General features: G+C 40.5%; 1 protein-coding gene across 1 annotated transcript in view; it reads left to right on the forward strand.

Annotated features, from left to right (window-relative positions):
• AIG1 (androgen induced 1) overlaps positions 1-24,976 on the forward strand; it is a 129,714-nt gene that overhangs the window by 17,280 nt on the left and 87,458 nt on the right. The window contains exon 2 of the mRNA XM_068150895.1: positions 21,026-21,181. Coding sequence (XP_068006996.1) covers positions 21,026-21,181 — 156 coding nt within the window. The remainder of the gene's footprint in view (positions 1-21,025; positions 21,182-24,976) is intronic.

The following is a 24,976-nucleotide window of genomic DNA, read 5'->3' on the forward strand; positions in this document are numbered from 1 at the left end:
GCCTTGGTGTTTTGTGAAGAGCCACAGCAACAAGAGGCAATAACAATATTCATCCTATACTCTATACTCATGCTTAATCTGGCTTTTCCACAGCTTTATTCATATGTTGCCTCAATTGTGACACAGGACAACAATGTAAAGAGCCAAAATTAGTGATCATCAAATGTTTCATATGGCCAGTTCTCAGGAAATTGGATAACTCTCTAAAAGACAGTTTTCCTGAAATCATAAAAGGCTAGGCAGTTTTTGAAGTATACGTGTCCAAGGTGTTAAACTGGAAGACTCCAATATCCCAGGACAAAGCATTGATCAAAGTGTTGAATCGTTTAAAAGGAAAATTTACAAGTGTTTGTTTCTGTGTTGGACAAGCACAACATCTTTACAGCACTTCAAACAGAAGATGTTTCTGCAAATGGAGTGTGAAAAAAAAAATCTGCTTAATTAGTAGTAAACAATCATGGCAGCAAAAGAATTTTAGGTGTTTATGTTCATGATTAATCATAGTCCAGATTTGCTTCTGACAGTTTTACTTTGAAAATTATGCTACTTCTACTGTTTTTTTTCTACTCTCTTCCAAATGAGGGTTTATCTTTGTTACTGCTTGAACTTCTGTGCATGCTTCCTCCAGTTCTAAGGCCTCTAGTTTGCACCTAGTGTTGCTATTTGCATCTTAGCAATATGAATGCACATCATTATCATTTCATATTGCTAGCATCTTATCTTTACTTTTTATGTAGACATAGATGAGATTGAAAGTTCAGGGCACAGAAAATTAGACCAAGGCTGCTTCATTCTTCAGTGAAGCAGATGTCAACTAGAAATACTTATTTAATCTGGCAAATAGAGAAACTGAAGCATGGGGAAGACTGTTTAATTTATAGTGCAACTTTCTTCCTTGTTGCCAAGGTCTGTAACTGATCTTTTTTTCTTCTTTTTTTTTCCCCCATGACAGGCTTATCATATGGGCATAGCTTTATTAGCAAGAGGAAGATGCAAGTGTTGTTTATTGAAAAGTTTGCCCATCTGTATTTAAGTATGACCTTTCAAAGATGTCTATGTGAAAGAGAGAGATATTCAAATCTTGAAGAATTTCTGCCAAGGACAAAGGATTATTTAATGAGTGTTGTTCAGCCAAGAGTTTTGACTGAACATAAAGGAAAAAAAAAACAAGACACTAAAAACAACCAAACAAACCAAAACAGCAAATCTAATTTCACCTGACAGTGTGTACAAGACTTGGTTATGGATCTTCAATATAACTTATCTGGAAGTCCTTCATATAGACATTGCTTATTCATTTCATGCCACATATGAATAGAAAAAAGTGAGATTTTTCAAAAGCTTTGCTGCAGATAAAGTTAGGCAACTGCCAGTTTCAGTGGAGTAAAACTCAGAGAACATTGCATAGTTGTGAGATCCTACCCAGAACAGGGCCCAAACAAAGGAGAAAAAGTAACAGGATGTACAATGACAGTAGCTGAATCTTGTTTGCATGTGGACTGTGTGTAGCTTAGGTAGCACGGTGCATTGCAAGGAGCACAGTAGCAAGACTCCCTTCTCCCAGTCTCCTTGGTTTTGTTCTCTCTTTTCGCTGAATATATCTCTACACCCATAATAGGTGTGATTATGGTACCATGAACAGGCACTAAGATTCAGGGTTCTTTCTGTAGTGTTAAGGAGCAGTACTCCTTTTGAGGCTAGGCAGTTTTTGAAGTGTACGTGGCTGAGGTGTTAAACTGGAAGATTCCAATATACCAGGACAAAGCAAAGCTTTGATTTCAGCTTTTACCATCAACAGAGAAAATAACTGTGTGACTACACCCAAATCTAGCCTCTTGCATTTATTTGACAAAAGGCTCCACAAAGTGAAAATAAAACATAATCATTATAGTTTAGTAGTGTCTTGTCTACACTGCACACATGCCAGTGACAACCTATGGAAGTTAAAACCCTTGAAACACTCTCCCAGTTGATAAGGTGTTTAATCATACACCATCAGTTGTTGGAAAGACCACCTGCAAAAGTTTAATAAGCCTTTTCAAGAAAACATATTAGTGCTACATTTCATATGTACCTTACAGAAATTTAAGTAATAATTTTTAATCAACTTTTGCACCATGGTTGAAAACTGAATTGGTGTTAGTTTGCTGATACCAAGACATGGAAAAATCCAGGAAAAAATACCATGATGATGACCTTCCCAAAAAATGTACAGCATCACCTTAAGGTTAAACAAAAGTTGGATACAGGGTGTCAGTAAGAATTCTTTATATAAGTGGGAAACAGTGGGCTGTGAAATACAAAACTGTTGGTTTGGTGTCTTTTGGTGTCTTTTGATTTCAGGGAGATATAAACAGATTTCAAACAGCCACCAGAGATGTGAGAGGTCAATCTATGATTACATTTGAAAAACCAAACAACAGCTTTAAAAGGCGATACTGGGACATAAGTGTGTATGTAAGAGCTTCCTGACCCGTTTAGACAGCAAGAGGTAATTAAGTAACTAGGCATTTGTCTTAGCTCTTTCTGTCATTAGCAGCTACATATAAAATAGCAATCAGATGCTACTGAGTACATATTAGTTAGTGACAGTCTGTTATACAAATATAAGCCCAAATCTTCAGCTGATCTCTGTCCCTTGTCTTCTTTTTTCTGTCCCCAAACTGAGTAACACAGTGTAAGTCTTGCTGGCAGGGAGACACTAGTACAAGACCAACTGCTATTGCTGTGGTGTCTGAGCACTGGTATCATGTGAAGCTTAAACCTGTAATGACTGTAGGAAGAGGCTTTTAGTAAATTATGAAAACGCTGCAGAAGTGTTCAAGATTTTGTGATCATGTGGAATAATTCCAGATATACCTATGTTTTGCACATGTGATGGGTTGAAATTGCCCCCCAATTAATTTGGAGAATTAGCCCCAAAATAAAGTTGCCAGACCAGCTCAGTTGAAAGCAAATGAAGCTATATTTACAAGAAAATGAAAATCTGGAAATATGAAATTCAATGAATATGTCCAAAATATACAACGGTTCCATGTATTTACAATTTATTAACAACACAAGAACCTCCCTTGATAAAACAGGGGGTTACCAATAGCTTCCCCCTCTCTGCCTCCTTCCCCCCTATACAAAGGAAAAGAGAAAAGAGAAGAGAAAAGCAGAGTAGCTTTTTAGTACTTAGCCACAACAAGAATGCAGCCAAGGTCAGCAGCAGCCAAGCAAAAGCTACGAGCTAGTATCAGGTAGAGCAAAGAAGCTGAGAAAGAGAAAAAAGTTAGTTTATACAATGAACTTTATCTTAGTTATCAGACCAGTGGGATTATTTAGACCTTATAGTTTTCCCTTTACATCCAATGATAATTTATTTACATTCAACCACATTCTATTCAAGATCTCTGGGAAATTTCCTAGGCATTAGCCTAAAGCTGCCACAGCAAACAAGAAGGAATTCCACAGTCCTTAACAGGACTACATGCTTTCCCTTAGGTGAAGCCCCAGGTTGATGTTATCACAGGTTACTCAGGTTGGAGGGTAAGCCATAAGGTCATGTTATAGCCCACATTATGCTCAACTCTGACCTGAGTTTTCTAGGTCTTTGTCCACCTGAGTCCTGACTAGTAGGTTGAAAATACTCTTGAGTATGTTAATACTCCTCTGCAGTTGCATATCCACCTCTTTCTGTTGTACTGTAGAACTGCTCAATGACATTATCTGCTAAAGATCTCAGTGGTGATAATGTTTCCTGGATGGTAACGTAACACACTCAAAATCCATCATATATCCTGATTCAGTGTATTTTGGGGTTCTTTTTTCAATATGGCCTACATATTCCAGTTTTTCAGTAATTCTCATTAGAGCTGGAGCATGTGTTACTAAAGTTTTTAAGAGCTACACTACAGACCTACTGAAGGCAATGTTTAAGCACCAGAGTTAAGAGTTTGCTTCAGTATTATTTTATTGACAATATTAGTCTTCTCTGCAGATGCAGAGAAAGTATTGTTCTTGTAATTCGTTAGTTTAGTTCAATAACTATTTCATTCATACATAATGAAGAGAAATCAATTCACCAAGAAACCAACTGGGACTTAAAAAGTAGGAAAGCTGGGTTTTCTCCCCCTCACCTATGAATAACAATGAGGTGTGGGAGGTTAATACCTACTACCTTGAAAATCTTACAGGGCATAATGAGAAGCAATACTCAATTTAGTTTTACTTGCTGCAGAAAACATTTCAGTTGTTCGATGAATAACACTAATAAATGCATTTTAACACTTTTTGTTACATGTGCAACACATCTAAAGTAAGTTAATTTATTTAGTTAAAACAGTTCAAAATTCTGCTTGGGGAAATTTTCTAAGTGCTGTAAAGTGAACACAATCCTAGAATGTGTTCCAGACTCTTCTGATTTCTTGAGTAGTCATTTAGAGGGAAGAGTCCCTCTAATACTCTATTCATCATGAAAATCTGGGGAGTAGGAACAGCAAAAACCAGAATAAAGATGGAAAAGCATCTGCAGAGAGACATTTAAGGTGCTGGAGTGTGTCCAGAGTAGGATGAGGCTTGTGAAGGGCCTGGAACACATGACCTACAAGGAATGTCTGATGGAGCTGGGGTTGTTCAGTCTGGAGAATAGGAGGCTGAGAGGAGACCTCATCACTCTCTACAAATACCTGAAGGGAGGTTGGAGTGAGGAGGGGGGCAGCCTCTTCTCATTGGTGGTAAGTGATAGGACTAGAGGGAATAGTTTTAAGCTGTGCCAGGGAAGGTTTAGACTGGATGTTAGGAAATACATCTTCACTGAAAGGGTTATCAAACATTGGAATGGTCTGGCCAGGGCAGTAGTGAAGTCACCATCCTTGGAAGTGTTTAAGAAGTGTGTGGACCTGGCACTTGGGGATGTGGTTTAGTGTTGACCCTTCAGTGCTTTGTTGGGGGTTAGACTGGATGATCTTTGAGGTCTCTTCCAACTGGATGTTTCTGTGATTCTGTGATTTTTAACATTGTAATAATATTGTGATACACAGATTGAGTAATTTTCCTTAGTTTAAGACCCAATATGGAAATCATGATATGATGATCTATCTTTTAGCATAGAAGGTTAAGAAATCCTTACCCAAAATATGATAATTTCTACTGCAGATTTTTTGCACTATCTGACTATGTATTGATGTGTTGTCCTTATCTTGGCATTAATATAAGTGTACACAGAGATGAAATACATGATGTTACAGCTTTCTGTTAATGACAATATGATGCTACTGTGTTGTGATACTGCTTTTTTTTTGTCCATAACTGGACAAACTCTGCCTTTTCAGAAGAAAACTTTATTAGAAACTTAAGAAATTGACACATGTGCAGGTTAACGATTGCATGCCAAATGTCGTACAATTCAGAGCAGTATGTGATTGGTAGTTTCCTCCAAAAGACTGGCTAATACAATTGGCTAATACTACGATAAAGGCAAGCTATAGTATTGTAACTTTGAATCTGTGCTTTGTTTCATTGTTCTCCTCTCAAAAGAGTATGTTTTCCTACTCATATTAGATTTGCCATACTTGCTGTAGGTTTTATTACATCTCTTTCACACTTTGTGGTCCTTCTAAAACCAGTCATGATGTTGTAACTGCTAATACCCCAACTACTAGGGGTTTTTTCAATGTTGATCACACTGTGTATGCACATATGCTCCCTAATACATAAGGATAGCAGTTTTCCAGAGAACTAGTTCCACTGTAAGTTAACACCCTTACTTCACTGAGCACATACCTGCATGGATACCATGAGAGATCACTGCTGAGTGGTGTCTTGTTAGGATGAAGGTCATCATCTGCATTTTCCAGTGAAGTATTACTCTTCCTGAGTTGGCATCAGATCTAGTAACTAAATGCAGTTAACCAACAGAAGGATTAACAAATATAATTTGTATGATCCATACAGTCATTTCACAGTTACCTGTTTTTCAGAACTTTCTTGAATTTTTTAAGCAGATAGAAGACATTGCTGGAGCTATGATGGAGTTTTGCAGTGGACCTTTGCAGTCAAAAGGCTAGGCACTCAGCCAGTTTGTAATTCAGTGAGACACAATACATTATCTGTTTTGACAGTCTTCATGGTTAAATTGTCTGGCTCTTGTAATACCTGACTGTGTTTATAAATAGAAATGAAGAAGTCAAATGGTCCAGTCTTGACAGCAGAATAATACAGTAGTTTGGATATGCCCAGAGCTCATATGTGCCTCTTCCATTCAGTGGAGTGGGAAGAATAAGGTAACTGATTGAGTCAAGTGGAATGTGAAAGCACCTCTGGCATGTGTTTTCCTTGAATTTTCAGTAATACATGAAGAAATGTGATATGTCTGCTCTCTGCACTAAGGCCTCTAAAATATATTTGGGTTCTGACCAAGCAAAGCAATTATTTTAAAAGTGAAATGATAGGCTGAGCATCCACAAACAGCCATACCTAAAGAATGGTTGTCCAGTTTGAATATTATGTGGAAAAGGAGGATGAGACAGAAGACCTGATTTCTCATACCTCTTTCTAGCTCCAGATAAAGTGTTTCAGCAAATAGTTTGCCCTCTGAAATCTAGGCTGGAACTTAGTATAAGTCTCCAAAGACATCTATGGGCTCTCTTCCACGCTAGCACAACTTATGAAAACTGAGCATCCTGCCCGTTAGTGCTGCCACCAATATATGCCTTCTTGAACAGAGGAATTACTCTTTAAGCTCACTTTGGTTTGAAGTGGGTGCAGAAGGTGAATCCCTCAGCAAGTAGTATACTTACGTCATGTAAAAGTTGATAGCAGGAATTTGTCTTTCTTTCCACCTTATGTTACAGCAAGCAGTCCCAAGAGATAAGGGTTGACTCCATAAACTTAGTCCCTCTTTGGGCTTCAAGCTGTGAGCACCAGTCTCACATGAGGAACTGACTAAAGTTACTTTAGTACTGCATATATGTGCTGTACAGGAAGGGGATGGGTTTACACACATACTCTTTTCCTTACTATACCCAGTTATATTTTTCCTTAAATACCACCCTGCTCCTTGGAAATGGAATGTTGTATGAGAGCAGTGTTTTCCACTTCGGGAGCCAGGTGTCTAAAACCTCTTTGCACCTGAATGTCTCTAATCCAAACCAGGCTTTCCTGAACATACACCAGACAGCCCAGTGTGGTGGTCTTAGACAGTATCCGAGTTGAACTTAGCTCTGCATAAAGTGCTTGGCCTTGCTTTTGTGACAGTAGGGTAGAGAGGTCCAGACTCCTGATCAGGATGCGTTGTGTGAAATTCATAACGTGCCTGTGCCAGGGCTCCTGATCCAAAGCTAGAGGTTGAACATGACCTGCTTTCACTGTTAGAACTGAATGTCTCAGGACAGGCATGCTGACAGAACTGGTCAGCAGCTGTGCTCTGGGCCTCTGATGTAAAGTTTCATGTTGCATGATTACAGATGGTCCAGACAGGTCCTTGTTCTGTTGCAGTGGTATTTGCACCTAGTGCTGCAGTGGGATACAGCCAGATTATAAATAAATGGGCATGGCCAAGAAACCACCAACATTTATGAACATTATCTGTATAACCAGTGTTGTTGTATTGTGAGGAATAGGGCAGAATACTGGAATGTTCTTATTTATTAAAGTATTTGGGGAAAAGAGTCTGTATTCTGCAAGCCAGAACTAGAGGCACCTTACACAAAATCTGGTAGTGGTGTCAGATATATTTACTTGGATGAGTGCCCTTATAGTCTGGGATACTGTTTTAAACCAGTGTGTGATTTCACTGTGGCCAATTTACGTGGTGGTAAGCTCTGATTTTCTTAAGAGTCTGTTCTGGTCCATGTCACACATGTACCAGTTTAAGTGTTAGCTAAATTTTTTGCCTGAGGTAACACTGGTATTATTGTTGTCACCAGTTCTAGTGTCACTGTTGTCACTATTGTGACAGTATAGCCAGTTTCTGTCCAGGAAAGAACTGGATAGGAATCTTTGTCACAAATTCCCTTGTGACAGCATTTTGAGGTTGTTTGGATCAGACTTCCCGAACTGTGGTGTGATGAATTCTTACAATCCAGCTGTCCTGCAGCCTGCATGAACACTCCAGTACATGAATTATGAGTTTCCAGTTAAAATCTTTTCAACTATATGCAAAAAAAATACGTCCTATCCAATGACAAACATAGATAAATAGTGTTTGTCAGTTCACTGTTCGGGTGTCCAGCCTCCTGAGCTGGGAAGCAGGAACAGGGAGCAGAATAAAGTCCCTGTAATCCAAGGGGAAGTGGTTAGTGACATGCTACACTACTTAGATACACAGAAATCTGTGGAACGGGATGGGATCCTTCAGGGGTACTGAGGAAGATGGTGGAAGTGCACAACACTTTCATTCATTTACTAGGTAACTGGGGAGGTCTCAGTGAGCTACAATATAGCAGATGTGACATCTGTCTACAAGAAGGGCAGAAGGAGAATCTGTGATACTGCAGGCATATCAGTCTGACCTCGGTGCCAGTGAAGGTTGTGGAGCCATGACATGACACATCCAAGACAACCAGATGATCAGGCCCAATAAGCATGTGTTTATGAAAGGCAGGTTCTGCTTGACTAACCTGATCTCCTTCTATGACAGGGAGCTTAGTGGATGAGGGAAAGGCTGTGGGTGTTGACTTCCTAGATTTCAGTAAAGCCTTTGACATTGTCTCCCATAGAAGAGAAACAGGCTGCTTATGGCTTGGATGGGTCTACTTTTTGCGGGATATAAGAAAATTACTTTGGCTGAGCCCAAAGAGTGATGGTGAATGGAGTTAAAACCAGTTGATCACAAGTGCTGTGCTCCATGGCTCAGTATTGAGGCTAGTTTTGTTCAGTATGTTTATCAATGATCTGGATGAGAGGATTGAGTACATCCTCAGTAAGTTTGCAGATGACACCAAGTGGAGTGGGAGTGTTGATGTTATGGGAGTTGAGGTTAGAGAAGCTGTACAGAGGGATCTGGACAGGCTGGATCTATGGGTTGAGGACAATGGTATGAGGTTCAACAAGTGCCAGGGTGCCAGGTCCTGCACTTGGGTTGTAACAACCCCATGCAATACTACAGGTTTGGGGGCAAGTGACTGCAAAGCTGCTCAGTAAAAGGATCTGGGGCTATTGTTGACAGCCAGCTGAACATGAGCCAACAGTGTGATCAGCTGTCTGGAAGGCCAATGGCATCTTGGCTTGTATCAGAAATAGTGTGGCTGGCAGAACTAGGGAAGTGATCATGCTCCTGTACTCATCACTGGTGAAGCAGAACCTAAAATACTGCATTCAGTTTTGGGTTTCTCACTACAAAAAGGACACTGAGGTGGACTATGTCCACAAAGAAGGGCGGTGAAGTTGCTGAAGAGTCTGAAGAACAAGTCTTTTGAGGAGCTTTCTCCAATTACCTGAAAGGATGTTGTAGTGAGGTGGGTGTTGGTCTCTTCTCCCTAGGATCAAGCAATAGGACAAGAGGAAATTGCTTGAAGTTCCAGCAGGGGAGTTTTAGATTGGACATTAGGAGAAATTATTTCATTGAAAGGGTTGTCAAGCACTGAAACAGGCTGCCCATCCCTGGAGATGTTTCAAAGGCATGTAGATGTGGTGCTTAGGGATGTGGTTTAGTGGTGAACCTTGGTAGTGTTAGATTAATGGTTGGACCTGATGATCTTAAAGGTCTTTTCCAACATCACTGATTGCTGTGATTTTATATTTCTGTGGTTTACTTTCTCTCTGCAAAGCGGGACCCGCTTGGTTCTCCCTGGACTGCCTGGAGCTCCCTGCCTCCCCAGTCCCCATCATGCAGTCAATTATCCTGTTAACAGGAACTGGGACTGCCTGGGGAGTTCTGTCGATCCCTCAGACCTCTGGTGGAGCCGGGACTGCCCGGGGCAGGTTCCTGTAGCTGTCAGTCAATTATCTCATCTCAACAGAAACTAGCTGGGGAGTTCCCGGGACTGCCCAGGGAGTTCCTAGGGTGACTCAGCACTCCCAGCATGTGCAGGGGCACAGCCCTTGTCCCCAGCTGCATTGTAATTACAGCTACAGTGTTAATTTGGAGGGCACATGCATACACCTACCTGGTGCATGGAGGCATCAATGTTGGAGCACTGAGAGGTTAAACCAGTTGATACTTTGGGCTATCTTGATTTTATCTGTCCAGCTGCCCAGTGGGCTTTGTCTCTTGATAAACATAGATGGTTGTGGGTTTATTTTTTTTTTGTGCTAGGCTGCCTCATCTACAAACTACTACTTGCAAAGTGCTTTTCCTGCCAAGAGGAATCCAAAGGGCCATGCTCACTGTCAATACTACTGGTTGCCAGTACCACTCATGACCTTGTTCATACAGAGCAGAACAAATGATGGAAAAATTAAAAAGATTTATTCAGTCCTTGTCTTGCCGGAAATCAGGATTTGCTCTTATGAACTAAGGTGTAAGAGCAACAGAAGTGGGAACGGTGTATTGGGCAAGCTGTTGTATTTGAGACCTTGGGAACTCTAGCTGGTTCGCACAAATAGATTCATCTAGTCAGAATAACAATATCTAACCATTAGAAAACTTTGAAAGACACAGTGAAGCAAACAAAGTCTTTGAAAACTATGATGAATATGACCTGCTTGAGAAGAAGAGTATTTGGATTTCTGCCAACAAGTGTATGGCTGCATTTGGTGGAAATGAAAAGGTCCTTGAGGTTTCTCTGATAAAGCTGGGAGTGTTTCCCTAGTAAGCAGTGGAAATGACCAGCATGGTAAGAGTGAGTGCAGATGTGTGGAAAACATCCTGGTCTAATGCCTGAAAGGACTACCTAGCAATCAAGGCATCAGAGTTCATCCCCTGGGTCCCCTGCTGCCTTGCTGCCTAACCTTGTCCAGCTTGGTTCTCCCTCTCTCGTTTTCACCAATGACAATCAGGAAGCAAATCTGTAATTTCCTTTGAGATTTTTTTAATGGGAAAGACAATGAAAGCAGGGAAATGTTACCATCTGGAGATGGAGTGTCACAGCTAGTGAATGCTCAACCTCCTGTGCATTGTTTCATGGAAATGCAGTAAGCTTGTATCAGGGGTTTTCCCATGTTTTCTGTAGAGATGTAAGATACTGAAAACTTTTTTTTTGCTTTCCTCCTGAAATATAACTCTTTATAATACACAGTGCCTTGCCTGACATGACATGTTGTGTAAATATTATTATTGTTATGAGGACAGTACAGCATGTTAGATCACCTTTCACTGAACCACATACTTTATAATTAGTGTAGAAAATTATGTCCTCTCTCTTTTTCTTTTTCTTTTTTTTTTTTTAATGGAGCTTGAATAGAAACATTGTTTGCTATGGTCTAATTACAGAATAGCCTTATCTGAGTAATAACTTGATTTCTGAGTATACTTGAGCTGTCTCATAAACCTTCTTCATCTGCAGCAGCAGTGAGCCAAAAGAGAAGTGTTGCTTTAAGCAAAACCTGAAGATGATCCTGATTGGAAACCTGAGCTATTTTTCACAATGTGGGTTTGAAGCTGAGTCGGTTTGTGTGTTCTGAGTAGGCTGGATGGATAAAGAGGTAGGATAAAGCTCTCCAATGTTTCCTTCCCTTCCCTTCCCTGGAGAGAGAGAAGATTACCCAACTGAGACAATATTACTTAATAGCTTGCCTTGCTGAACTGGTGTGAGAAGTCATTCATCACTGTTTTCACAGTGTTCAGGAAACAGATTAAAACCTTTTATCTCCTATAGGCATGGTAGGACAGCACCGAGGCTGCTATGTCACAGAAGTCTGTTGTGTCTCTCTTACTTGCGTTTCCAGATCTGTCGCCTTGTTGCTGAGATACATCAGTCATGACCTTTTCTAAATTCAGCGATTTAGAAGGCAGCTGTTGCCTTATTAATTAAAAAGGAAAGAAATAAACCCCAAACCCAGTCTCTTTTAACTTTTAAAAACTTCTATGTAGTTTTGTTTTCAAATTTGATCAGTCAAAATTGCTTCCCTCTAGTGGTTTTCAAACTGTATTTATGAACATGAATGGTGCAGTGCAGAAGTTTCTGAAGTTTTAAGAAGGCCATTTTTGGGGGAGAAAGTTCTGTACTTCATAAAACACAATTTCTTTGAAGGCTAATTAACTTTAAAAGTGCTAGGGACTTTCCAGCCATCGTAAACCCTATCCTAAATTTGATTTAGCCCAGACAGGTGCAGAACAAGTCTTGGCTTCTCAGTTAGCTGTCCCAAACATTGTCTAGGGATCTTCCATTCTTGCCTGGTTAACTGCAAGGTTACTGCTGCAGAGAGTACCAATCATGCTGAAATGTGTAAATTTAGCATTTAAGCCGAAATAATGACGTAGCCCACTGTGCAATGTATAATCCTAATAAGATTAAGCTTTAGCAAAGAAAAACATAAAAGATCTAACCTAATAAAATCATAATCTATTCTGAATAAACTGTATTATACATGTTTGCTGAATGGATTATATAAGTTTAATGAAATTACACTGTCTTAAAGCAGGATACAGTGAGTAGTAATGGCAGTTTTTCTATACGCAGTGCAAGAGAGTAAGGAAGAAGATGGGGATTATTAGAAAATTAGTTTAGTCAAAACAATTTAAAATCAAAAAGATAAAAGATGTAAATATAATAATAATTTTTTGAATACTGCAACAATGAGCTTAGTGCTTCTGTGAATGTATTAGCTAAGATCAAAGTAAGATACCCAGACATTTGTAACTTAGAAATAGCCAGAAAATACCTATAATGTTTAGAGGAAGAAGGAAGACTGGATTGACATAGTGTTGGGAGAGGAAGAACACAAGTATAAGAAAATGTAACACATTCTCAGCATCTGGTGAAATTATTGTTCATATTGCTTTAGTATATTCTGCATTTGACCATTCCATCTCTTCATCTGATACACGGTAGTGGATTCCACACTGTTAGCACTTCTGAGCCAGATGGCATGCACCCTGTCATGCTGAGATCAGGCTGGAAATATCATCTATGCAACACAGCTGAGATATGGTAGCACTTGAAAATTAATTCCTTAGTTGTTGTCCACTATGGCAGCATTTTTGCTAGGGATATTTTACTCATTTAAAAAGAATAACTAAATATGGGGGAGTTTGCCTTTAAAACATTTCCAAGTATTTTTGATAGTTTACCAGATTCCAGCTTAGCTTGTCATAGGGAGGAATAATATGTTTGTCCATATAAAAGTACTAAAAAGAAACTGCTTTTAAAGCTGTATTAACACAATTACTTTACCTCTCCAAGAACTGTGCTCTAGATTTTTTTAAGCCTTTACAAGACAGTCAAGAATCATGCTAAGACAGAACAATCTAAGACAACCTCTTCAGTAAGTGTAACCCAGTAAGGGATTTTCCTGGGTTGAGTGGAGGGAAGGAGGAGAGAGAAAGGAAGAGGTGCAAGCACTATGGCTATATTATTTATCAATTTTAATTTATTTTTTATTTCATGTGCTGAAAATTGTGAAGTCTAATAGATGCTGGAATACAGTGCTATAAAAATTACATTTTTAGAGACATTTTGGTTTTCTGATTTGTTAATTGAGTTGCATAGTGCACACAAAATGTTGGATTTTCATCTGTCCAGATTAAAACACATTTTGTGGTCCAACAGGCAGAATTATAAAATGCATCTCCTCAGAAACACAAAGCCTCATGAGCTTACACAGCTTTGTCCCCTTTCACAGCTCTGGAGTAGTGCTTAAGCACTTGAATTTAGACAACATAGTACCTATAAAAAACCAGACTGATGAGCCCAAATGGGTTTCTTTTCTATGCATAATTCCATACTTGGCTTTATTGATTTTGTGTCTGTAAAATCTCTTTGTTGTAAAACCTCATTCTTGATTACATTTGGACAGTACTGGTGGGCTTCAAAGAAAAGAAAATAGAGGAGGTTCTGTAGAAAGTAAAGGACAATATTTGAAGCAGTCCCTGAACTTACATCATATGGTAAGGGATTAGGCATGTTTTGTAAGCTGATTCATGTCATATGACTAAGTCATGAACATTTCCTAGTAAGGAATAGTTTTCATGTGTGACATTGTGGTTAGAGGAGCTTTCCCCCCACTTAAGGTTGTAAAGGGAGACATGAATAATTATTTGGAATGATGGCAGTGCTAGCTATTTATATGGCTTTACATCTATGCACTTACCAAAATACCTAATGGCTCGTCTGATAGAAATGTGCTGTGTTTTACTGTTGGACTGCAGGTTCTAATCTATGTGAGTGAAAGGAGGAATAGGAGAAATACATGTTTCAAGATTTCTAGTCAACAAAAAACTCAGAGTAAAATAGCATATCCATCAAAAGTATTCCTTTGGACTATTCTGGTTTTGTTCCCTTGTCATTTACTTTTCTCCTATATGTTGTGTATCTGGCTTCTCAGGCTACTGGTTTTTAACAGGCAGGGGCTGTGTTCCTTTTCTCTGTTGAAGAGGTCCATGATACTGTTGAAACCTGCTTCAGCAAGCAAAACAAACTAAAATGGCCATGGCAGCACTTCAGCCAGTTTAGACGAAGTTGTCGTGTGAGGTCTGACTGCATGCCCCAAATTAAGAGTCAGTGAATCTCCTGAGGTGCTACTGCTCTTTTGTCTCTGACCTGTAAAATACAAGTCTTGCTCCCCATTCCTTGCACAGAAGTAATGAGTCTGAGTAGTACATAGTACTTTTCACAGTGTTTGCACTTCAACTTTAATTAATTGTAGATTAAGTGATTAGACTTTTACATATAGATACTGTATGATATGCTTAAAATGATGTTGCTTCTTGGTTTTATTTCTTTATGTCTCTCTTTCATTTGTTTGTGATTTGCCTTTTCCTTATCTGAAGTCAGTATCTTCTCTGAGACAAGAATTGGTACTGGATTGTGTGTTGTCCAGCATCTGCTTGCTGTTAAAGATAGAGTGAAGGGAGGAGAAGCAAAATGATGAGAATAAATGCAAAGTGTCTGTGAATAACACTGGAATAGTTATGGACAAGAAGAATCACTAGCTTCATGTAGGCAAAAGCAGTAACAAATTTAATGAACAGCTACAGCCCATGGCTTTGTTCTGTAAACACAGTGCATTTTCTGTTAAGAATACCTTGTTATTCTCTACCTAACCTGGTGCTCTGTGTATTGCAACTACACATAATTGAGCTGTTGCTACAGGATTCAGGTTGTCCACACATGCCAGTGTATGCTCAGATACACTACAACCCAATCAAGTATGGTCCCAAAACAGAGTGCAATCAGTTGTGTTTATAGCAGGAAGAGAGATTAAAATCAGACTTAAATTATTTGAGACATTCTTAAAGTACAGTCTTAATTGCTAAAGCTTAGTGCATTTGTACATCAAATAATAATTACTAGGGGCTGGAGGAATGGAAGTTAAAGTGCCACAAGGTAACAACAAATAGTAACAGATACTCTCAGGCTATAAATGACATTCCTGTGGTTTGAAAATGAAAATCAGACCTTGTTCTGTGTATGACATTGTGAAGTCTGAAATATATGAGAAATTATAACTTTCAGCAATTTTGCATGAGGGTAGGGCTGATCTTTCATCTTCCTGTGGAAAGTCGTGGGTTATCTTAAGCATGAGTGCTGCTTTCATGAGTCAGGTTATGTCTGCCCCTCACACATGGGCTGGTGGCCTGCCCCCAGGGAGATGCCTGATGCCTGGGGCAGGGACTGCCTTGGTGCCCCTGGTTGCCCTGCTCCTGGCTAAGGGTGGGATGGGCCCTGACTGCCTCCCTGTCATTCCCAGCCCCCAGAGATCAGTCAGGCCACCCTGATACAGTAGTGTGAATTAACCTTCCGATAATATGGGTTATATTTGCAGGCTCTTTCCTAAATGCAGTCTTGCCTTTAAACAGTGGAAGCTTACCTGGTGAGTGAGGCACAGGTGCCTAATACACGTGTGTGCACACACACATGAGCATGCGCTTCATGTAACCCCTGACACACGGCATTTTTTGGAACTTGTAAAAGTTAATTAATTTCCCATGCCCTTTTGTTTTTTCTTGCTGGTTTTCTGAGTGTGGCTCCCATGTTTGATTCTGGCAGTGCAGTCTGCTTGTCAGCCTACTCAGACACTTAGTTTCATAGAGGGGGACATGAAATAATTAGTAAGTGCTGTTAATCTCAAACATAATTTGAGGACAGTGTATTCTCCATTTTCAAATGTAGACACAGGAAAAGCTACCCATGAATAACAGTAGTGCTTCTGCAGACTTTTGCATTTCTTCTGCTCTGAGCTCTAAGGAATGCTTTTGATTACAGGAGTGCGCTTGAAGGAGAGTGAGTCCACCAGCAATGAAATCCTAGATTCAGTGAATGTAATGGGAGCGTTCTGCCTTGGAAGGAGTAGTGACAGAATTTCCATTGACCTCAGTTGTGCAGAGATTTATTCTGCCCTGTGAAACCCCACAGCAGAGGAGAGAAGGGGAGTCTCTGTGGCCTGAGAAAAAGTTTAAGAGGAAATACGTTCTCTGTCTGACTCTCAGAAGTAAAATTAGGAGGAATATGGGTATGTCATTAGCTGCTGTCCTGCAGTGTGCACCTTGTGGAAAAACTGTCCTACTGAAGCAAGTCTTTATTGTCTTTTAGGAGACAGACATGTATGAGCAGTTCACTTCAATCATTCATAAGAAAACTTTTATATATATAACAATATTACATATATATATGTATAAAATTAATAGATATCACTGTTTGAGAAGGATTCTGAGCTGCTTGGTTGCGTCTTCTATTCATATCTATTTTCTCCTGTAGCAACTTAACAAGTGTTTGCTCAGAGTTTTGTGAATTTTGTATTACTAAAATACTTGTAGGTGGCCATTTCTGTTTCTTGTTGTTATGTTATCACAGATTAAGGGGCACTTACTGTAGTAGCAACTATAGTAGCAGTGGCCCCTGTAGGCTACAATGGAGAAAACAGGGTCAGCAGTAAGTTAGTTTTTATACCTGGTTTAATGATTTCCTTGGTTTTGCATACTCTGGTTACAAGTTTCTGCCTCTGTCACTGTTACATGGTATAAGGAAGGGATCCTGTTTCCTCTCAGATGTATATTTGCCATTTTGTAAATCACTGTTTTTCTTCCAACTCTAGTTAGAGGCAAAACTGGAAGATATTTCCTCTGAAGTAATGCTTCTGGTACAGATTCACCACTTCCAGATTTTTGAAAGAAGGTCCTAAGTCTGAAGTAACTCTAGGGCACTTTGGAGAATATTGTTTAAAGGGATTTTCTGCTCCCTTGCTGTGAATTTTTCATATCTCTTAGGCAGCATTCACACCAAGGAGCATGGACTTTAAAACTCCGTTTCATACCATAAAGCACCAGTAGCTGCATGCTACGCTTTGCCAGACCCACAAAGGATGTGAATCGTTACTGACTCCGGCTGTTCAGTTTATGCTGCTGAAACTTGTGCAGCTCTGGAAGTCCTCACTCTAATCCTACATGTTGATAGGTGTCAGAAGAGTTTTCTCACACATTGTAGAAAGGAAAGGAAGAACTAGAACGTAAGTACATGCACTATATTTATATGAGTAAGTGGGAACTGTGCCTCCCTGAAGAGTATATGAGTTTTCATTTGCTATGAATGTGCTCAATGTGTAATTGTCTTATTTCTACATGAATTTTTATTTGTTAATCTTTTTGTAGAATAGTTTACTTCATACCCACTCTCCAAAATCTTTGTGTACTTTCTTTCCCTTTGGGAGTTTTCAGCTTCCCTGATGGATACTGGGAATATAACACAGCAGAGAGGGAGCAGTCCCTGAGGTTCCTAGAGTGTGTGGAGGATAACTTAACACAGCTGGTGAGGGAGCCAACTAGGGAAGGTGCTCTGCTGGACCTGCTCTTTGTGAACAGAGAAGGACGTGTGAGTAATGTGGCAGCTGGAGGGCATCTTGGGCACACTGATCATGAAATGATAAGAGTTTGTGATTGTTGTAGAAAGGAGATCAACAGAACTGCCACCTTGGACTTCCAGTGGGCAGACTTTCACCTTTTTTCAGAGACTGGCAGACAGATTCTCTTGGAAGGCAGTCCTTTATTGGATGCAAGGGGGAACATAATGGTCAAGGATGAGGAAAAGGCTGAGGTGTTCAATACTTTCTTTGTCTCAGTCTTTAGTAGTAGGACTAGTTGTTTGCTGGGTACTTAGCCCCCTGAGCTGGAAGATAGGGATGGGGAGCAGAATGAAATCCTCATGATGAGTTGGTTAGTGACCTGCTGCATCACCTAGACATGCACAGGTCTATGGGATTGGATGGCATACACCCAAGAGTGCTGAAAAGAGAGCTTGCAGAAGTGCTCACCAAGCCACTTTCCATCATTTACCTGCAGTCCTGGCTAACTGGGGAGGTCCCAGTTGACTGAGGATTGGCAAATGTGGCACCCATCTACAAGAAGGGTCAGAAGGAAGACCCAAGGATCTGCTGACTTGTCAGTCTGATCTTGGTGCCAGGGAAGGTCATGGATCAGATCATCTTGAGTACTATTATGCAGCATGTGCAGGGCAACCAGGTGATCAGGCCCATTTAATATGGGCTCATGGAAGGCATGTCCTGCTTAATGAACTTGATCTATTTCTATGACAAGATGACCTGCATAATGCATGAAGGAAGGGCTGTGAATGTTGTTTACCTGGACTTAGCTTTTCTCACTGTCTCCCACAGCATCCTCCTGGAGAAATTGGCTGTTCATGGCTTGAATGGGTGGACACTTCTCTAGGTAAAAAAACTGTCTGCTTGACCAGGCCCAAAGAGTAGTGGTGAATGGAATTAAATCCAGTTGGCAGCTGGTTACAAGTGGTGTTCCCCAGGGCTCGGTTTTGGGGACAGTCTTGTTTAATATCTTCATCAGTGATCTGGATGAGGAAATAGAGTGCTCTCGTAAGTTTGCAGATAACACCAAATAGGGTGGAAATGTTGATCTTCTTGAAGACAGGAAGGCTTTGCAGAGGATTCTCAACATAATGGATACATGGGCTAAGATCATTTGTATGAGATTTAACAAAGCCAAGTGTCAGGTCCTGCACGTGGGTCACAACAACCCTATGCACAACATCCTGCCAAGTGTTTGGAAAGCTGCCTGGCAGAAAAGGAGCTGGGAATTCTGGAGAGGCCACACCTTGAATACTTTGTTTGGTTTTGGGGTTCTCACTAGAAGAAGGACATTGTGTTGCTGAAGTGTGTCCAGAGAAGGGCAATGTAGCTGGCAAACAGTCTGGAGAACATGTTTTTTGAGGAGTGGCTGAGGGAACTGGGATTGTTCTGCGTGGAGTAGAAGAGGCTGAGTGCTCTCTACAGATACCCGAAAGGAGGTTGCAGTGCAGTGAGTGTTGGTCTCTTCTCCCTAGCAGCAAGTGATAGACAAGAGAAAATGGCCTCGTTACATTAGAGAAGGTTTGGATTGGATATTAGGAAAAGTTTCTTTACTGAAAGAAATATCAGGCACTGGAAGAGGCTTCCCAGGGAGGCAGTTAAGTCACCATCCCTGGAGGTGTTCGGAAAACGTTATTAGGTCTATGGATGGACTCGATGATCTTAGCTAGCTGAACAATGATTTGCTGGTTCTATGATATCATTGTATTTTACCTTGATATGATATCCTAGTAATAGGATAATGGGAAGAGAAGTTGTTCAGTTTGTGATTGATTAGTGGATGTACAATCTGAATTCCCTTGGAAAGTGGGCGTGTGGTTGTTTGAGTCTCTGTTTTTTTGGAGAGAGACCATTTCAGGGAATCATAGTTAGAGCAGCAAACAATCCATTAGTCACTTGTCCAAGCCCTGCCAGCATAATGCTGTTCCCTGCAGTACATTATTGAATGTTTTGTCCAATATCGGTTTGAATGACTCAAGCCATGACTCTTCCACCACTTCCTCTGAGCAACTATTTCATGGTCTAATAGAGCTCAGTGTTAGGAAATATTTCCTGGTACTCAGCCTAAACTTTTTAACACCCAGATTGATCTCATTACTGTTAGGTATATTTTTTTTCCCAGTCCCATCCTAAATCTTTTTTCCTTCTTTGGTGTTCACACTCTTGTGTGAATAGTAGCTGGTATCATATCTCCTCATAAGTCAAGCAAATGCATAATTAGTTCTTCTATTCCTTCTCTCCAAATAGGCCATCTGTTTGGTGGAAAACAAGGATGAGTATGGGAAGTTTTTTTGTCCTACTAAGTGGTTATTTCAAACAACTAATACAAAAAAGTGCAGCAGGAGTTCCTGCGGTTCTGTAGCTCCATGGAGCCCCAACTTTTATATACAATGTTTTTTCAGGAGTTGTGTAAATGTGGTAACTTTTCCAGTTGAAGTAGTAATACCTCTTTTAGCATAATACCCAGCTCTAGCACTAGTAGTCTGTCACATTTCATGGCTTCAGGGAATGTTTTGTAATGTTGCTCCATCTATTTATCAAGCAAATTACATGTAGCTGCAGCCTGGAGAGGGGAGGGCAATGGCAGCAGAATTGCAAGCAGATCGGGAGGCCATTTGAACGTCTGTCGTTCACAGCTTTACAGCCAGAATTTGCAAGTATTTCAGTCATACAAGGAGGTTTGAGAAAGGGAATGTACTTCAATCCATCCACTGTTATATATCTCTTCATTTCCCATCTTGTTTCCTTCCTGCCTGCCTGATGTTTTTTCTTTCATTTCATTTTATGGGTAAAAAATGCTGTGGCTTGGGAGCCAAGTTCAATGGAGTAAAACAGGAAGGAGTGGCTGCAGTTCAGTCCTTGGCAGGTGGCGCGTCTGAGGTGAGGATGGGAAGTCCCACCTCAATGGTCCTTCCACTTTAACCAATTCTACCCATACATGAGAAGCAGTGGATATTCAGGGCTTCAGTCTAGAAACACAGGTGGCCTTTATGTGGAAAATCTTCCTATATTCCTATATTGATGTTTTCCCACTCTCCATGTCACAATATTCCTCATGTGTGCAACCTGCTCACTGCCAAAGGTCTAGTATTTTTTGTGTTCAAGAGTGTGTTCTCCTTCCATGCAGGTTATCCAGGCTGTGTTCTTCGGTATCTGTGTCTTGACTGACCTGTCCAGTCTTCTCACTAAAGGAAATGATAGTCAAGAGCAAGAAAGACAGCTGAAAAAACTCATTTCTCTCCGTGACTGGGTGATGGCTGTTCTAGCTTTTCCTGTTGGAGTGGTAAGTATGATATTGATGTGCACGTCTTTACAAACTGAGTAAGTGGTGCTATTTACTGATTGTTTTCTGGCTGAGAGGCATACCACCTCTGTGCAATGCATAGGCTATGTAGAAAGGAAAAAATGGTAGAGATTATTTTAGTACTCATGTTTTTGACAGGTGTAAGGGATCACTGGTGTTGGTGAAATTTATTTTGTTTGGTAAAAAAAATTACAATATGAACTTGATTGTACAAGTGATTTCAAATGCAGCATCTTGAGAATCAGTCTGGATTTATTCTGCACCATGTGTCATCTTCAGGAATAGAGAAAGTGCTGACTGTGTCATGTGTCACACCACAGCGACCTGACCCAGAGTTCAGGCTGTAAGCCATTTAGTCATGGGCAAGAAGAGAGGTCAAAGTCCAGGTTGCTCCCTCTTAATCCTGGAAGAGATTCAGACCTGACAGAAACAGCATAGAGGGGAAAAGGGTTTGTCAATAGTGTAAAAAAGCACACAGTCATGGAAAAATCTTTTTTGTTTTTCATATGTCTTCCTGGAGATGCTGCACTGGGACATTGCACATTGCTTTCATTGGCAAAAGATGCCATTGACATGTCTTTGCATGTCTTGTCCCACACACTGAAAACAGCTGAAAATCCAGAATTTCATGGGTTTTTACTAGGAAGTGTGATCCATGTCAATCTAGTTCCAAGTCAAGGTTACATAAAAACGTATGAACCTTTCATTGATATCTTGCTTTTATTATAATTCAGGATCTAAATAAAAAAAAATCACTGGAAGCATTTTTGTTTTCATGGTAGGCCGGCTTAGAAGAGTGTCTGATGTCTCTAAAGTACTGTTTCACAGAAGTTGATCACTTGCTGTCAGTTAACAGCAGTTAACGCAGCATATCAATCTATCATTTATAATTTGATATATTCAGAGATGCTTTCTAAAAAAATGTGGTTTCACCATTTATGTGAGATTTCACAATATGTGAAGAATTGCAGAATGCTTGTGGAAAGTTAGAAAGTGCAGAGCATAGCTGAAACACTCTGCAGGTATTTCTTTTATAAAAACCCAACTGGTAGCCTTCCCTTACTCGACTTGCTGGCCTGCCTCTTCAGAGCTGGCACAATTCATGTCGAGGTCACAGACTGCAGTTCTCCAGCTATGATAGAAGAAACTGAATCAGTATGGGTTTTGGAAAATCTATGCCTGAACAAGTTTGCAAATACATGTTTTATGGGTGTGGAATTTTAGGTTGCATTTGTATTACAAGGGAATTTGTGAATTAGAAGTACTTGTGATTGTGATTGGCAACAGATGCTTTTCCTACTGTGTTGATGGTATAAGTGAGGAAGGAGAACAACATCACATTATTTGTCTTTATAGAAAGATCTTTAGTACCTTTTTCAATCTAAAACCGTAATCCTTTACATGCAGTAGAGCACACCCTCCTTGCTTCCCTCGTGTTGCTCAGAATTCCGGGGTCTCTCCTGCCTTTGTTTTAGCTCTATGTGGTTGTCTGTGTGCTCCTCCACCCTTGCAGTGCTCCTTCACTTTGTTTTGGAAGTTCTGCACATTTCTTTCAGACGTGTTTCCCTTCACATCTGTAAGGGAGGAATCCCAGGTAGCCATTGCTTGTGCTAGAAGTGCTGCTGCAGCATACATGAGTTGGTTCCCAAAAGACATGTTACATACCTAGGGCTAGCTGCTTTCCCAAGGGTTTCACACAGAAACAGCATCTGTCTCAAACTAAAAACCCCAGACCTTCAGCAAATACTAAGATATTGCCATACTCATTGGACTCTCCATTTCTAAAGGAGACTTTTCTGTGGTGAGAGGGAGCAATTGACTACCACATACTATTTCACTTTGCTTCTTATAGTGAAAGTCTAAAAGTACTGCTTTCATTATTGGTTCTTCTGGCTACTGAGAGACAAGCAGCAGCACTTCATAACTTAACACTGGTCTTAGCTCCTTCCTGAAACCTGATCCTCTCCAGCAGCACCCAGACTCTGCAGCTACCACTTGCCAAAGCCTTGGTCAGTGCTGGAAGGACTGCTAGCTACTGAGGGGTCTTCTTTGGTGGAATTACAGGTAGAAGGAGTTTAAGGCCTGAATGTAGAAAATACCTAATGCTGACTTTGTTTTCTAAACAGTTATTTATGTCTAAGAAAATACCCAGTGAAATTTTGGTGTGCCAGAGGTGCTTGTTAGAAGGAAGTTATTAAACACCAGGGTGTCCGCAGGAAAAAAGTTGAAGATCCCTTGCTTACTGTATTCTTTCAACAGCTTCCTCACTCCAAAGGGAAAAAAGAACAAAAGCTCAAATGCAGACTTTCTTTCTTTGAGACTTACTCACTTACCTCTCTGGGGAGCTTCTCAGTGGTTTCCAGTAGTGACACAAGGGAACCTTCACACAAGGAAGTTGGACAGATGTGAATAAAATCCTTGTTGGATTTCTAAGGTAACAGCAGTGGTTGTACTTAAATACTTTGTCAGTTACCTTAACATCTGAATTATTTTTATTGCTCACTGTTTTACACAAGGCATGTTTATGTTTAGGGAATAATGCAAGTACATGGGGAACATTTTGAAGCCCGCAAACTGTAGTTTTTTAAGAGCAATTCAACACAATTTTTTCTGCATTTCCTGCTTACTGAAGCCCTTGAGATGACTTGTTCTGGAAAAAACAGATGAGAAAAGGGGTTTCTACTCCCGAGTCAAACAATGATGTGTGGAAAAAAAAAAGTAACAAAATAAAGTATTTAATTTTTAGTACTTCCTAAAAAAGTATTACATATAAACCACCGGGGAAGTCTGACCACCAGCCTCCTCTCACCTTCCAAAGGAGGGGAAAGAACCAGACCATGGGCAAACAATCTCCTTGGGTGGCTTTCCAACAAACCAAATCTTGCAAAATCTTTGCAGCATATCACATCTCTCCAGTGTTGTGTTAAGCTTTGTGTATATTCAGGGGCTCAGATACAACTGAATTCCTGACCTACCATTTTGTACAGGGGCATGAAGACATTAAAATTAATCTCTGAGGGTCATAATGACCACTGTTTACCTCCTCAAATTCGGCAAGGGCAAGTACAGAGTCCTGAACCTTTGGAGGAATAACCCTATGCATCAATTTAGATTAGAGGTTGGCCTGTTGGCAAGCAACTCTGTGGAGAAGGACCTGGGAGTGCTGGTGAACAAGTTCACCTTGAGCCAGCAGTGTGCCTTCATGGCCAAGAAAGGTATTCTGGGATGCATTCAAGAGAGTGTGGCCAGCAAAGTCAAGAGAGGTTCTTCTCTACCTCTGCTCTGCCCTGATGAGGCTGCACCTGGAATATTGTGTCCAGTTTTGGGCTTCCCAGTTCAAGAGGGACAGAGAACTACTGGACAGAGTCCAGTGGAGGGCCACGAGGATGATTCTGTGATTGGAGCATCTTTCATATGTGTAGAGATTGAGAGACCTGGGGCTCTTTAGCCTGGAGAAGAGAAGCTTGACAGGGGATTGTATAAATATCTGAAGTGTGGAGGTCTGGGTCTGGTGGTGATGGCCAGTTATAGGACAAGGGGCAATGGGCACAAACCAGAACACAAGAGGTTTCATTTGAAGTTAAGGAGAAATGTCTTTACTTTGAGGGTGATGGAGCACTGCAACAGGCTGCCCAGAGAGCTTGTGGAGTATCTTTCTCTGGAGAATTTCAAAACCTTCCCAGAGGGATCCTGTGCAACCTGATCTGGGTGTACCTGCTTTGGCAGGGGGGTTGGACTAAATGATCTCCAGAGGTCCCTTTTAACCTGGCCATT

This window comes from Melanerpes formicivorus, unplaced genomic scaffold, assembly GCF_026170545.1.
Source record: "Melanerpes formicivorus ecotype bairdi unplaced genomic scaffold, bMelFor1.0.p_v2 SCAF_2, whole genome shotgun sequence".
Classification (NCBI taxonomy): Eukaryota; Metazoa; Chordata; class Aves; order Piciformes; family Picidae; genus Melanerpes; species Melanerpes formicivorus.